The sequence below is a fragment of the Marmota marmota genome, unplaced genomic scaffold, assembly GCF_001458135.2.
Source record: "Marmota marmota marmota unplaced genomic scaffold, marMar, whole genome shotgun sequence".
NCBI classification, from domain to species: domain Eukaryota; kingdom Metazoa; phylum Chordata; class Mammalia; order Rodentia; family Sciuridae; genus Marmota; species Marmota marmota.
The window spans coordinates 3,872,199-3,888,119 of record NW_026000241.1 but is presented as its reverse complement, the minus strand read 5'-3'; the positions used below and the strand labels follow the sequence as shown (position 1 = coordinate 3,888,119).

General features: G+C 40.6%; 1 protein-coding gene and 2 pseudogenes across 1 annotated transcript; 2 read left to right on the top strand and 1 right to left on the bottom strand.

Moving 5' to 3' along the window:
• Positions 1 to 222: 222 nt before the first annotated feature.
• LOC107145011 lies at positions 223 to 1,448 on the top strand (annotated as a pseudogene).
• A 6,056-nt stretch (positions 1,449 to 7,504) lies between these two features.
• On the top strand, positions 7,505 to 8,356 carry LOC107145010 (annotated as a pseudogene).
• A 4,399-nt stretch (positions 8,357 to 12,755) lies between these two features.
• On the bottom strand, positions 12,756 to 13,685 carry LOC107145581 (olfactory receptor 7A10-like). The gene has a single exon (XM_015489602.1). It carries the CDS (start codon positions 13,683 to 13,685, stop codon positions 12,756 to 12,758), a length of 930 nt encoding a protein of 309 aa, XP_015345088.1.
• Positions 13,686 to 15,921: the final 2,236 nt, after the last annotated feature.

Here is a 15,921-nt window from a genome sequence, read left to right as displayed (position 1 = left end):
GTTAGGAACTCAATTTGCACTCCTCAAGAGCATGAAAAATTAATCATTAAAACTGTGGCATAGACAACATATTGAGGAAAAGATATAGAGGGACTCCAATTCCTAATCACCAGTTGACACCAGGAACATCTAAAAGGGGAGCTGATACAAATATTAGTCATGTTTGTTTTCTCTTTACAGCACATGAAACCACAATATGACAGGCAAATTTCAGAAAATGACACACAAATTACAAAGTTTCTTCTTCTGGGATTTTCAGAGGACCCAGAACTGCAGCCCCTCATCTTTGGCCTTTACCTGTCCATGTACCTGGTCACTGTGCTGAGGAACCTGCTCATCATCCTGGCTGTCATCTCAGACTCCCACCTGCACACGCCCATGTACTTCTTCCACTCCAACCTGTCCTTTGTGGACATCTGCTTAACCTCCATCACCATCCCAAATATGTTGGTGAACATCCAGGCACAGAGCAAGGACATTATCTACGAAGGCTACATCACACAGATTTATTTTTTTTTACATTATTTGTAGTGATGGACAACTTCCTTCTGACTGTGATAGCCAATGACTGGTATGTGGCCATCTGTCACCCCCTGCACTACATGGTCATCATGAACCCCAGGCTCTGTGGATTGATGGTGCTGGCATCCTGGATCATGAGTGACATGAATTCCTTATTACAAAGTTTAATGGTGTTGCGACTGTCCTTCTGCACAGATTTGGAAATCCCCCACTTTTTCTGTGAGCTTAATCAGGTGGTCCACCTTGCCTGCTCTGACACCATTCTTAATGACCTGGTGATATACATCACAGCTCTGCTGCTGGTTTTTGGCCCCCTCATTGGCATGCTTTACTCATACTCCAAGATCGTGTCTGTTGGGAGTCGCTCGAGCTCCAAAGACTAACTTCCCCATCACCCAAGAAGAGTTGTCCAATTGTGAGCCCTGCTGGCTCACATGTTCCTTACCCACCAATTAGAGCCCTGATGGCTCACATGATCCTTATCCACCAATCAGAGCCCTGCTGGCTCATCTGATCCTACTCACCAATCAGACTAGCCCTGCTGGCTCACCTGATCCTTACCCTCCAATCAAAAAGCACCCCAGGCCAACTGTCAAACCACCCCTGGCTCTATAAATATGCAGAGCTGTTCCTCAATAAATGGGCATTTGCTCTGATGACAAGCCTTGTTCGTTCTTTCAGTGTCCTCCATTCGTGCAATGTCTTCAGCTCAGGGCAAGTACAGAGCATTCTCCACCTGTGCGTCTCACCTCTCTGTGGTCTCCTTATTTTATGGCACAAGCCTAGGTGTGTACCTCAGCACTGCTGTGACCCCAAACTCACACTCTATTGCAGCAGCCTCGGTGATGTACACTGTGGTCACCCCTATGCTGAACCCCTTCATCTATAGTCTGAAGAATAAGGACATCAAGAATGCTCTGAAATAACTTTTTGGAAGGAAGCCAAAAAAGCCCTCATTATCCTGAGCCTTAAAAGTGTTCTGGATCTATCTCTAGCAATTAGAGAATGCAAATTAAAACTACACTTAGATTTCATCTCACTCCAGTTAGAATGGCAATTATCACAATTAACAATAAATGTTTTGTGAGGATGTAGAGGAAAAGGTTCACTCATAAATGCTGGTGGGACTGCAAATGGGTACACTCACTCTGGAAAGCAATATGGAGATTCCTTAGTGAACTTGGAATGGAACCACCATTTGACCCAGTTATCCCACTCCTCAGCATATACCCAAATGACTTAAAATCAGCATATTACAGCTAAATTCACAATAGGCAAGCTATGGAACCAAGCTCTGGAACCAACCTAGGTGCCCTTCAATGATGAATGGCAGGAGTTATTGGTAGAGGAAGCCTCTCTCCTCATTGTAGACAGGAAGTAGAGAGAGAGGATGATAGTTGACAAGGGCACAATACATAATCCCCAAGGACACACCCCCAGAGATGCACTTATTCCAGCTCTGCCCCACCTGCCTACCATTGCCACCCAGTAGAGCAATTCTTTAAAATTAGAAGATGGGAGAAGCAGATGTTGAACAAAAATACAAAGTTTCAGTCAGACTGGAGGAATAAGTTTTAGTGACCTACTGCTCTGCAGGGTGACTGCAGTTTACAAAAAAATATTGTATATGTTAAAATTCCTGAAATAGGCTTGTAACGTGGGGTGAGTTTTGTGCCCATCAATAGATGAATGCATAAAGAGAATATGGCGTATCCACACAACGGAGTGTTTTGAGACATAAAGAAGGAAATCCTGCCATTTGCAGCAGAATGAATAGAACTGGAGAAAAGTCAGAAACAGAAAGACAGGTTCTTGGGAGTCCCCCGTTCCAAAGACTAACTTCCCCATCCCCCGAAAAGAGCCATCCAATGGTGAGCCCTGCTGGCTCACATGATCCTTACCCCCAATCAGACTAGCCCTGCTGGCTCACATGATCCTTACCCACCAATCAGACTAGCCCTGCTGGCTCACATGATCCTTACCCACCAATCAGAAAGCACCCCATGCTAACTGTCAAAACCTTTAACCATTAAACTGTCATAACTGTCAAAACACCCCTGGCTCTATTAATATGCAGAGCTCTTCTTCAATAACCGGGCATTTTCTCCAATGACAGGCCTTGTTTGGTCTTTCACAGGTAATGCATCTGCGCTTTCATAGATAGAAACAAGAAAAACGAAGATGACTGGCAAGTAGAAGAGGGATTGCTAGGCACCTGGGAAGGGTGGGAGCAGGTAGAGGAATGGATGGACATGATCAGTGCACAATGTTTGCATGGGTGGAAATATCACAGTGAATCCCATTAATTTAGACAATTAGTATGTGTGTATGATAATAATAAAATAGATGTTTCATGTTCTCATCACATAAAATAATGCATTGGTGAAGAAATGAAATTGATAATTAACTACATTGAGATTTTGTATCATGTATACATGCATCAAAACTTCACATTGTGCCCCACAAATACACATAATTGTTTCAATTAAAAATTAATAAAAAATTTAAAAGAATGATAGTAAACAAAATTTGACAGAACATTAACATGAACTGAAGCAAGATATGTGTGAAGGCATGAACATTGAAAAATTTGGTTTTATCAAATATCTCATCTAGTTCTGTCCTGTTTCCTTCATTACCTCACATTCAACAGCACCCTAGAGAGTCTGTCCAAGTAAGTACAAAGTCTAATTATTTAACTGACTGAAAAATATTTTATGATATGGCTTAACATTTACACGTCTGATGGTCTATGATATCATTCTTCATTAAACCACTATAATATAATCAATCTACAATGATTTTTACAAAGGTATTTGGGGGTTGGTTATTTAAAACTGTGGTTCTGGACTTGGTTTATTTTGGTACTCTGGGGGACACTGGGAAATGGCTGGAGATGGCCTTGACTGAGACACCAGGAGGGGTGACTTGCTAACATCCCACCAGGCAGAGGACAGCACAGCAATGAAGCCTGGGAAGTCAATGGTCCCTTGACTCAGAAAGCTGGATTGGGATCACCTGCACTTTTGGAATTGAAATCTGCATTTAGATATTTTTCCAGGTACCATAATTCTTCCCATTTCCAGAAAAATTAGAGCATCCCTTTTCCCACCTGTTTAAAACTTCCAACCCCATCAATTTGATAGCTCTTTATGTTTTTCCCATGTAAATGGGTGTGCTTGAGATTTACAGTGGTTTCCTTCCAGCATTACTGGTTTTCTGTAAATATATGTCCAATCACCATTTCAGTCTATTTATATTCTAGTCTATTATTTACAGTAAACATTCCAAATAAGCATTGCAGATTATTATTTCTTAATTGATTTTCAGGTATTTTGGCCATAAAAACTTTAAAATTTTATTCAGATAAATGTGTCTGTCTTCATACTTCTAAGTTTCTTGCTTTACTTAAGATAAATCTCCTACCCATAGATTTTGTATATATATTCTTCCTGGATGTTCATCTGAAATGTATTGGTTACATTTACACCAAGTTCTTTAATTCCTCTGATTTTTTGCTAAGATATGGAGCTAGGGGACCATCTTAATTTTCCTCCAGATACACAGTGTTATGTTTAGATAACCCCAAAGTTCATTTGTGGAACAATGAAAGAAAGTATAGAGGTGAAATGATTGGTGTTTTGAGATCCTCAATCCAATCAGTGAATTAATCCCCTGATGGAGATTAACTGAGTGGTGACTGTAGGCAGGTGGGGTATGGCTGCAGGAGGTGGGACCCTGGGGGCTTGCCTTTAGGGTTCATATTTTGTCCTTGTTGAGTGGAGCACTCTCTGCTTCCTGATCCTCATGTCCTAGCCTGCTTTCCTCCACCATACTCTTTTGCCACAACATTCTGCCTCACAACAAGTCCCAAATATTGGAGCTAGTCATCTTTGGGGTGAAACCTATGAAACCGTGAGTCACCAAATAAACATTTTCTCCTTAAAATTTTTCTCCTACATTCCTTTGGTCATTGAAAAAAACTGAATAAAACATAGCCACTTACACCAGCTTTTATTTACTTTTTCAGGCTCTTCCAACTATATTCAAATATAATCTTGTCATTTACTAAATTTGCATATATGCTGAAACATAATCCCTGATTTGCTCAACAAATAATTCTAGTAATATATTATTCTAGAATATTATATAGGTATATGAATGTGTATGAATATATATACACACACACACACACACACAGATACACATACTTAAGGATGTACCAATGTAATTAAATTATTGCTATTTTATATTTTTCACTTTGTTTAATACTTCTTTCATTTTGTTTGTTACAGTTGTTTTGACACTAATGTATTCAACCTGGCTCTATCGCCTTGAAATTATTTTTATTTTAAAACTTCTTCCTTTAAAATGAACCCTATTATGATGTGTAACTATAATATACTATCAAAAACATTAAAAAACTTCTCCCATTCTATAAACTTTTCTAAATAATGCACATGTATCCACATATAATAAACATAAAGGCGAAAACATAAAGGATAAAATAGAAGATGAATGTCCCTGCTCATTTGTCCCTTGCATTACAATGGCACAGAGTATAGCTAAGTAAATGTATGTGCCATTGTGTCCTCAGAGATATACCATATGGAGAGTGTCATGTGTGTGAAAGGTTGTACTCATCACAGGAGCACAATTTTGTAGAGTAGGGGGGGCCTTCAAATGTTGGACTAAGTCCAGAACAGGACCAGGGTGAGCCCATCTGGTGCGTCAGAGAGCTGAACAGTGGTTGCCAGAGGCTGGGAAGACATGGTGTAGAGAGAGGAGGGCCCATGGGTACAGCCTGGAGCAGTAACTTCCCATGTCGTGGTAACTGTGGTGGACAATACTTGTGGGTTTCAAAGCAGCTGGTGGAGAGGCTTTGTGAATGTCCCCACATGAAGAAACCATGAAGGTTCAAGGTGCTGTATACACACATGACTCTGACCTGATGGTTACACAGTGTGGATGTATATTGACATGTCACATTGTACCCCAAATATCAACAAACATGATGCATCAGTGGTAAATTTTAGAACTATTAAAAAGAAAGTCTAAGACCCAAGAAAAGAGCTGCCTGAGGAAAATGAGACAGAGGCCCTCCTCACCTGCCATCCAGTCCTGTGAAGACCAGTGGGGAAATCAATGGGGGTGAGCACATGAAAGGCCATTCTGTCTCACAAAACAGGACAAAGAGCATTTGTGGTTCTTGGTGTGTTTCCTTTGGTGAGTTGTTGATTTACTCTCTAGGTAACAGTTTCTTCTATTTAGACATTTGATATATGTGCTTTTCAACACTCTGATGCTATCCTTACTCTGTTCTCTTGGCTAATGTGGTTTTGATCTCTTGTTTTGGGGGGGCATCAAGAGGAAAGAATGGGACTTGGAATGCCACCAGAAAAATGGAAACTGTTTCTTCCTTACAGTCTCCTGGGGACCTCCTGAGTTTATTAGCTCTGTCTCTTCCAGGTCCACTTACCACCCCCCTCTGTTCATTCAGCATATTTTTTTATTGTTTCTTTTAACACAGGGCAGATAAACACCACAGAAAAAGGGAACCAAAATGTAACCTGTGATGAAAAATTGACAGCCTGAGTCTCTGATGACCAATTCTACATTCTTTCAGGCAAGTTAATTTGATATCAGTAGCTCAAATCCATTTCTTTCTTATGGTGTGGCTGGGAGTGAGAAGAGCTTTGTGTTATTACATCATGCTGCGTGTACAGGGCTGTGTGTGTTGGGTGGGTGTGTGTACCTTTAGCGTTGAGAGCAGGTTTCAGAGTAGGTGTACCTGGGCACAGTATACAGACTCTCCCCGGATTTGATGGTTCTACCTGTTATTCCTCGACTTTAAAATGGTATAAAGCAATGTGCATTCTGAAGAAAATGTACATTGAATTTCAAACTTAGGTTCTTTTCCAGGCTGGTGTTAGGCTGTATGATACCCTCATGATGCTGAGAACAGACAGCATGTGCCCTGCCAATTCTACATTGCAAGGGCTTGCAAGGGCTCAGAACTGCACTGAGGCTACAGTTACTGTGTTGCCCAGCTGGGATGTTCATGAGGTTAAGGCAGTCAAGGCTTTTTCAATTTACAGTATTTTCCACTTGTTCTAGGTTTATTAGGCCATAATATAAATTATGGAATAAAAAATCATGGAATATCTTTTGTATTCCTAATGGAGATTCATCATCCAGAGCCCAGAACATCTTCTGTCATCTAAAGTGTTATACAATTTAAGTTTTTTCTTAAATATTTCTACATCATAAGATTTTAGGTTATACTGCATGTTATTCAAATGTCACCAGAAACTAAAATTCTAAACACTGAATGACTCAGAAAACTCTAGAAAGTCAAAAACTTCTAATGTACAAGATTTTTATAAACAGAATCTGAAAAGCATGACATTATTTTTCATTTTTATTTCAATCATAGTCTTCACTGGATTCAAAACCAAACTAAAATATACCCCTCAAACCAAAGGAAGGCTGAAAAAATGGCACTTGAAAAACAGAAAGAGAATGTCACCTCCTGCAGAGAAATAAAGGTGTTGAAACAAACAAAAAAAGATTTTAGGGATGCATGTCTTTTTTCTGCATTGCTTGCACATTGTCTACACAGCCCCAGGAACTGGGTTTATACTGAATTTGATTCTGTAAAGGCATAAAGAAATTTGTTATTGTAGAATACATGATCTCTTGGGAAAAGCTGAGAATGGGAAATCATAAATATTGGGGTGTTTCATAAAGGGAAAAAGATTCACATAGGAAACACAAAAATAGTTTCTTGCCTGTAACATAAATGAGATCATTTCTGAAAAGTTAGTCATGCATGTCTGATTATTGTTGTTGTTGTCTCTCCCTCTCTATGTGTTTCTCTCTCTCTCTCTCTCCCCCCCCCCAGTCAGATGGACCACGTGGAACAAGGGAATAGTACACACATTTCAGAATTCCATCTTCTGGGATTTTCAGAGCAACCTGGATGGCAACCCTTCCCCTTTGGGCTTTCCCTCTCCATGTAGCTGATAACTGTGTGTGGAAACCTGCTTATTATCTTGGTCATCACCTCAGTCTCCCAACTGCACACACCCATATACTTCTTCCTCAGCAACCTGTCTTTTTCTGACATCTGTATCACCTTCACCACTGTCCCAAAGATGCTGGTGAACATGCAGACACAGAGCAAGGTCATAAGTTTTGAAGGCTGCATCATGCAGATGCACTTTTTCATAGTCTTTGCCAGTTTGGAAAACTTCCACCTGGCCGTGATGGCCTATGACCACTTTGTGGCCCATCTGTCACCCCCTGCACTACACAGTCATCATGAACCCCCAGCTCTGCATGTTGTTGGTTGTGGTGTCCTGGATCCTGAGTGTCCTGCATGCCCTGTTACAAAGCTTAATGGTGTTGCAGCTGTCCTTCTGCACAGACTTGGAAATCCCCCACTTTTTCTGTGAACTTAATCAGGTGGTCCAACTTGCCTGTTCTGATACTTTCCCTAATGACATGGTGATGTACTTTACATCTGACTGCTGGGCAATGGCCAGCTCCCTGGCATCCTTTACTCTTATTCTAAGATAGTTTCCTCCATAAGTTCAATCTCTTCAACTCAGGGCAAGTACAAAACCCTCTCCACCTGTGTGTCTCACCTCTCTGTGGTCTCTTTATTTTATTTAATGAGCTTCAGTGTGTACTTTAATTCTGCTGTGACCATAATTCACACTCAAGTGCAATAGCCTCGGTGATGTACAGCGTGGTCACCCCCATGCTGAACCCCTACATCTATAGTCTGAGGAATAAGGACATCAAGAGCACTCCAAGAAGATACCCCTGAGGAAAACGGTAATGGTGGTTTTCCAGAACTCTCCCTGCTTGCAGGACTGTCCTCCTCTGAGATAGTGACTCAGAGGTCAGATCATGGAAGTACAACTTGTTGCTCCCAGATTTTTCTTTGAGTGTCAAGTTTCTTTAACTTTCATGACTTTATATAATTTAAACAACTCCTTTTATTAAAGTTTCTGCTGTTTCCAATATTCAATGGTATTTTTTCATGTTGTCATTTTTGCTACTTTCTCAAAGTTTTTACCACTTTTTGAAAATATTTTGAGTTTCCCACTGTCCAATGTGATTATTATTTGCACTAATGTGGTATGAACTACATTAGGCAGCTGAGGTCGTTTGTATAACTTTATAGCAGGAGACAATCTGAAAGTAAATTTTTTGACACCTGTATTCCTGATTCCTTGCTCATCTCTCCTTAACCACTCTCTCTGGTAACACAGACCTTAAAATACGAGTATGTTTCCCAGCTGTCACGGGTATTTGTTTTCCCCATGATGGTCTTGTTTCTCTCCAGCATGGTCCTCAGTGCATCCTGTTTACCCTGCATAGTGTAGTAAGGCCAAAATTATGAATCTAATACATGTTAGAACTATAATGGACAGAGTCCAATTTTAATGTGTTGGTTGACTTAGAGTCAGATATGACCAAGAATCCTGTGGATTAAAATGTTCAACCATACTTGAATTACTCTTGAAGATTTCTTTTTGGTGATGTACATGCTTCTGGAGCAAATAGGCCTGGTGTATGAGAACCAGCCCCAACCTACTGGGGGGGGGGCTTAAGAAAATAAGGCAGATGGACCCAGAGAGCAGAGTACAGTTTATTGGGTCTTACTGACAGAAGCCTGGTCCTGGACCATCAGCTCAGGGCAAATACAAAGCCCTCTCCTCCTGTGCATCTCACCTCTCTGTGGTCTCCTTATTTTATTTCATGAGCTTTGGTGTGTACCTTAATTCTTCTGTGGATACCTGCAGTTTGGGTCAGAAGGAAGAGCATATATATGTGGGTTAGGACAATTGACTTCATCTGAGCCAGAATGTACCTGGTTTACCTTAAGCTTATATCAAGTCAGGGCCATCCCTAGAGCCAGGTCCAGGTGTACAGCTGCACACACCAGGATGATGGCTTGGTCTGCTAGAATTTTCTGGAAACTCTGCAGGAAACACCACCATGGGTTACTTTGGGGTAATTGTGGTGGCTAAGACTCCAGATGGCTGCAGCTGTGCCATGCTGGGTCCATGCACACATCTAGTCACCAAAGTATGGACACTTGTTGTCCACACCATGGGGTTCCACTTGGCAGAAAGACCTGGTGAATTTTCTATATTATTTCATCTAATGTTTCTGCTTAAAACTCTCCAGTACTGCAAACTAATATGATTCCCTCCATTGCCATTAACAAACTATCTCCCCCTTTAAACACTTTGCCACACTCATTAGTGTGCAAGTGAGTGACAGGAGCATCACTGTAATCAGTTTCTCTTTAATCTCCTAAATTCTCTTAAAACCTCATTGTCAAAGGATGACTCATGCAAGACATTGACTAAGAGACCCAGTTATGGCTCTGGTGATGGAGACTTCTGCTTTGGTCCTACAGGGTACTTCTAGGGGGGAAAACCTGCTCTGGAGGGAAAGGAAGGTATTGGGGAATAAGATTAATCAAATTTTGTTATGGGGGCTGGGGAGTTGGCTCAAGCGGTAATGCGCTCACCTGGCATGCGCGGGGCGCTGGGTTTGATCCTCAGCACCACATAAAAATAAAAAAAAATAAAGATGTTTGTCCAATGAAAACTAAAATAAATAAATAAATATTTAAAAATTCTCTCTCTCTTTCTCTTGCTTTAAAAAAATTGTTATGTGCATGTGCAGATATGGCATAAAAAACCTCTCTTTTATTTACAATTGTAATTCAATAATAAAAAAATAAATGAAAATTTTAAAATATGGTTTCAATCACTCCTAAATGCTTAATGGTAATATAAATCATATTCTTTTTTTTAATACAGTAATCTGAAATGAATATGAATATCCAGGTCATTAGGAATAATGCCATAAAATATTAGAACAGATGCCAAAAATAAGAAACAACAGATTATTCTGAATGACCTCTGATCTGTTTGTATCAATCACTGTATCAGTAAGCCATTGCTGCATAATGATCTATCCCCAAGGAAAATGGTTTAAGATAATGTTTTTCTTATTTCATGGGCATCTAACAGAATGTGCCTGTCATACTTCTCTTAGCATGGCATGCTCCAATGTCACTTGTGTTGTAAATGAAACAATGAGAGCTGTGTGGTATTTCATTGTGTAATATATACTACATTGTATTTATTCATCTGCCAATGAATGTCAAAAGCACTGTATTAAATTGGCTTTATTTTCTTGCCATCATTTTGTTTCCTAAGCTTCTTTGCTATATTTTCTATACATAGTGCACATATATTTACACAATACCATGAGAATGTAAGGACCAACATATCAGGTGAAGTCCCTGGATATCTGTGTGGATGACGTGTGGATATCATTCTGGTGAATAGAGAAAACGAGATAAATGTGTGTATGATTGCTGTCTTCAGGGATAAATCTTACGAAAAAAGCCATCCTAAAAGTACACCATCATCATGGTCTGCACGGATTCTTATGGAATATGGTCAGGGGAGTTCTTTGCATTTTGAAAGAAGACTAGAGCCAGGAATGAAGCATACCCATTAGACTTGTCAAAAAAGAGATCAACCCCACCCCCCACCACCATCAAAAAATGGAAAAAATGTCACATAGAGCAGTAATAAAGTCTGTTTTAATGTATATACCAATGCACAATGAAGCCCACCATTCTGTATAATTAACATACATGAATAAAAAGATTATATAATAACATTTTCCAACCCCCCTCTGTCTCCTTCCCCCTTCCCTGTCAGCAAATCAGGGTCTCTATGCCACACTCTGCTTCTGTGACAGCAATGATCTACCCATCCCTGATCTACCCACCAACAGTGAGAAGCTTGCAGTGCTTAGACACAGAGCCCATGAAGACGTGCACACCTCACCTCCAGGTTGGGCTCTGGACATCCTCATTCCCACAGTGGTCAACACTGTCCACAGCTATTGGTCAAGTTTGTCACTTAAGTGTGTGTGGGTGGTAGCACCTGATTATCCAGAGACAGCTCCAAACATACATTCTCCAGGATCTGCTCCCAACCAAGACAACAGGTGTTCTTTTCGCAACACTTTATTATTAAAATTTTCACAGGTACACTGAGGTGACCGAATTGTGCCTAGAGCAGCCCCACTAACTCACCACACATCTGCAAGAAACTTTCTGATACTTTTGCTTTTTTACATGTCTTCCCCTCTACTCACTCCTCCTCCCCCATCCATCCATCCATCCACCCATCCACCCACCCATCAGCCCATCATGGGAGTTTATTCCTCCAGATGCTGCTCTGCTGGGTCTCCTCCCAGGGCCATCATGGCTAATCAGGAAATATATTTGTAACTCCTTAGCTCAGTTCCATGGTGACCCACTCATTGTCACATTCCCTGTCACTCTGTGAGAACTGGCTGCCTTACATACTCCAAACACTTTGTCATGCACAGGATGTAATAAGGGTGCACAAAATATCATATTAAACAAAACAGGAATTTTCATGTATTTTCTGATGCAACACAAGAAATAACTGCAGGAAAGCATGAGGGTGGCCAAGGGAAGAAACGTGTGAGAATCAGAGAGAGCAGAATATTAATGAAGATAGAGAAGGAAACTGTGGGATATAAAGGGAAAGATAGGCTCTCCTCCCACCACCTGACAGAGAATCACCATTTCTGACTTTGAAGCTTTGGGCTTAGCCATCAGAATCACTTTTTCATCCTGAAAAAGGCGTTCTTTCCAAAGAATAATTTTGGGCCAGATTTATGTCTTTATTCCACAGATTGTGGCTGAGGAGCCTCCCTTAGGGGGTGATGATGGTGAACCCCATCAAGGCTGCAGCACTTCAAGGCACTTCAAGGTTCTAGAACCAAGAAACCCTTTGACTTGCACAGTGAAACAGGGAGACAACTACGAGTTGAGACACAAACAGAAAGCACATTATAATATTTCTGCTTTGTTGTATAAATTCCACTAACAAAATAAAAAAGTGTTAGAAAAAGAAAAACTATGATCAACCTGCATATACATGTTGACTGCCCTATTTGCAATAGTCAACATGAGAAATCAACCAAGGTGTCCATTGGCTGAAGAGCAGAAAAATATATGTAGTACAAGCACAAGGTCAACTATAATTCAGCCAAAAAAAAAAGAATGAAGTCCTGTCATTCAGCACCACTTTGATGGAACTGGAGCACACCATGTTAAGTGGACTCACCAGGCAAAGAAGGAAAATTACTGTCTATAGTTGCCCTCCCAAGTGTCTTCTCAGAGCACTCTTAATGTCCTTGTTCCTCAGACTGTAGATGAAGGGGTTCAGCATGGGGGTGACTACAGTGTACATCACAGAGGCTGTTGCAGTAGAGTATGAGTTTGGGGTCACAGCAGAACTGAGGTACACACCCAGGCTTGTGCCATAAAATAAGGAGACCACAGAGAGGTGAGACACACAGGTTGAGAAGGCTTTGTACTTGCCCTGAGCTGAAGAGATTGCACGGATGGAGGACACTATCTTAGAGTAAGAGTAAAGGATGCCAGTGAAGGTACAGAAAGCCAGAAGTAAAGATGAAAAATATATCACTATGTCATTAAGAAAAGTGTCAGAACAAGCACGGTGGACCACCTGGTTAAGTTCACAAAAGAAGTGGGGGATTTCCACATTTGTGCAGAAGGACAGTCGCAACGCCATTAAGCTTTGTAACAGGGAATTTTGGAAACTCAAGGTCCAGCACATTAGAACCAGCAACACACAGAGCCCATGGTCCATGATGACTGTGTAGTGCAGTGGGTGACAGATGGCCACATACCGGTCATAGGCCATCACAGTCAGAAGAAAGATGTCCAGCCCTGCAAAGTGTATGAAAAAGTACATCTGGGTGATGCAGCCTGCATAGGTAATGGCCTTGCTCTGTGTCTGGATGTTCACCAGCATCTTGGGGATGGTGGTGGAGGTGAAGCAGATGTCCACAAAGGACAGGTTGGAGAGAAAGAAGTACATGGGTGTGTGCAGGTTGGAGTCTGAGATGCTGGCCAGGATGATGAGCAGGTTCCCCAGCACAGTGACCAGGTACATGGACAGGAACAGCCCAAAGATGAGGGGCTGCAGTTCTGGGTCCTCTGAAAATCCTAGAAGAATGAATTCTGAAATCTGTGTGCTATTCCTTGATTTCATGTGGTGGCTGTGACAATTAGCAGAAGAGAGAGAGAGAGAGAGAGAGAGAGAGAGAGAGATGCATTACTATTTAATTTCTATTTTGCTCTCATTTCTATTTATAGTAAAGACATCGTTTTTATATTTTATCTGAATCTGGTCTCCTTTTGAAACATCATCCTACACTTTTTTAAGAAAATTTTTCCCACATTTCTCAGCATTTCCTCCAGTTCAGTACTCTACAATTATAGTGAGAGACTCCTAATGCATTTGAAGAACAAAAGTTGAGTATTTACTATGTTCTAGGAATAATCTAGAAAATGTAGGAACCGTGCAGAAAAACAAATGTCCCTACAATATAAAGATGGAGAAAAATTAAAAGCAAACTTGCAAAATTATACAAAATGCCAGGTAAGACAGATGCTTGGAAGAAGAGGAAAGAAGGTAAGAAACAAGACAGTGGATGATAAAGATGCTTTTTTAAAAATCCGACTTCTGGCAAGACCAGCAAAGAAAGTGACAAATAAGATTTTAACAAAATCTGAAGGAAGAAAGAGCAAGTGCCACAAAGAGCAAGTCGTCAGGGAAGATTGTCTGGCAGGAGGTACAGACTGTGCAAAGGCCCTGAGGTAGCTGCCCATTTCAGATATCCAGGGCTAACAAGAACTAGGGTGGCAAGAGGAAAGACCAAGAGCGAGCGAGAGGGGAGGCTCAAAGGCTGAGAGCACAACAGTGGTAACCCGAGGATGGGAAGGTGAGCAAGGAAGGGAGGACATACATGGGTTAATTGATGGGTACACAAACACAGATAGGAGAATTAAATTCTAGTGTTCCACAGTACAGAAGTGGGCCTTGGGCTACCCATATTTTTTGTTTATTTCAAAGTAGTTATAAAACAGGAGTTTGAATTTTCCTGTTGATAGTAATGATAAATGTTCAAGGACATGGGTGTGATAATTACCCCAATTTGGTCATTAAACATTTACACAGGTAGCAACGTATCACACAGTCAACCATAAATATATGCAATTAATTTTGTGTGAACTGAACATGTAAATAAATTTAAAAAGAAGATTCTCCTTATAATTTCTTCTGTAGGATACTTTCTTTGGTAGTATCTATCCCAAGATGTGATTATGCTTATTAAGTGAAGATCCATGTGTAGCTCTTTGGATCTCAGAGCTTAAAGCAACTTGCTGAGTTCAAAAATGTCAGCCCAGTAATTGTATTAGTTACGATTGCATGAACATAGTAAAGCACTCGGAAACTCCATTTCTTTAACTGTAAATGTGACGATAATGGTACCCAATACATAAGGACCTTGTGAGAAGCAAATGAGGTGATGTGTAGGTAATTTTAACTTAATTTACAGAAGGTGGAGAGGGATGTTGACAGAGAATGCTAAACAATGTTGCATATAGATGCAACATAAATGAATCTGTGCTGAGATCCATGCACAGCTCTGATTATTGCAGCACTGTTAACAACACCCAAGATGTGGAATCTGCCAGGACATCCATCAGGGGATGAATAGCGAAAAAAAAAATTCCATTGGTAGGAGGATGGATACAAAACACAACAGAATCTTATTCAGCCTAAGAAACAATGAAATCCTCCCATGTAGCAACGTGGATATAAATGGAGCTCATTATTATAAGTGAGATAAGCCCAGACAGTAAGACATATCCCTCCCGCTATCATTCATGTGTGGAAGCTACAGCTCCTGAAAGAGAGTAGAATTGTGGTCGCTGAAGACAGGGAAGTTATGGAGGGAGGGAAGACAAGGCAAGGGAGACGCTAAGCTCCCACACACTGATAGGCAGGAGGAGCAGCTCTGGTGGTCTGTAGCAGGGGAGGGGAATGGTAGCCATAGAAACCTTCCAACATTTCAAAGTAACTAGAAGAGTCTGAAGTTTCTCAATATGTAGAAGTGATTAATGCTTGAGGAGAAGGAAATGTTAACTACCCTGACTGGTTCATTTCACATACAATGCATCTTCCACATTATTCTATGTACCTAATAAATATAGGAATGTTATGTGTCCATTAAAATATTTTAAAAATCGTATTTAGCATGTTGAAGAACCAAGTAATCTTGTGCCACTGAAACATCAAGACAAATGATTCTGCCCACTCTTTGCTTTTGCACTATTAAATTTGCTACAAAATTTTTCCTTTGAATTGTAGTGCATTGTCATTTGATTTCTACGTGTCATTTTGAGTCCTGGGATCTGTATCAGGAACCCGCATTAGGAAT

What these genes read in the sequence shown, in the direction of transcription:
- LOC107145581 (XM_015489602.1), bottom strand. Translation starts at nt 13,685, where the DNA reads ATGAAATCAAGGAATAGCACACAGATTTCAGAATTCATTCTTCTAGGA.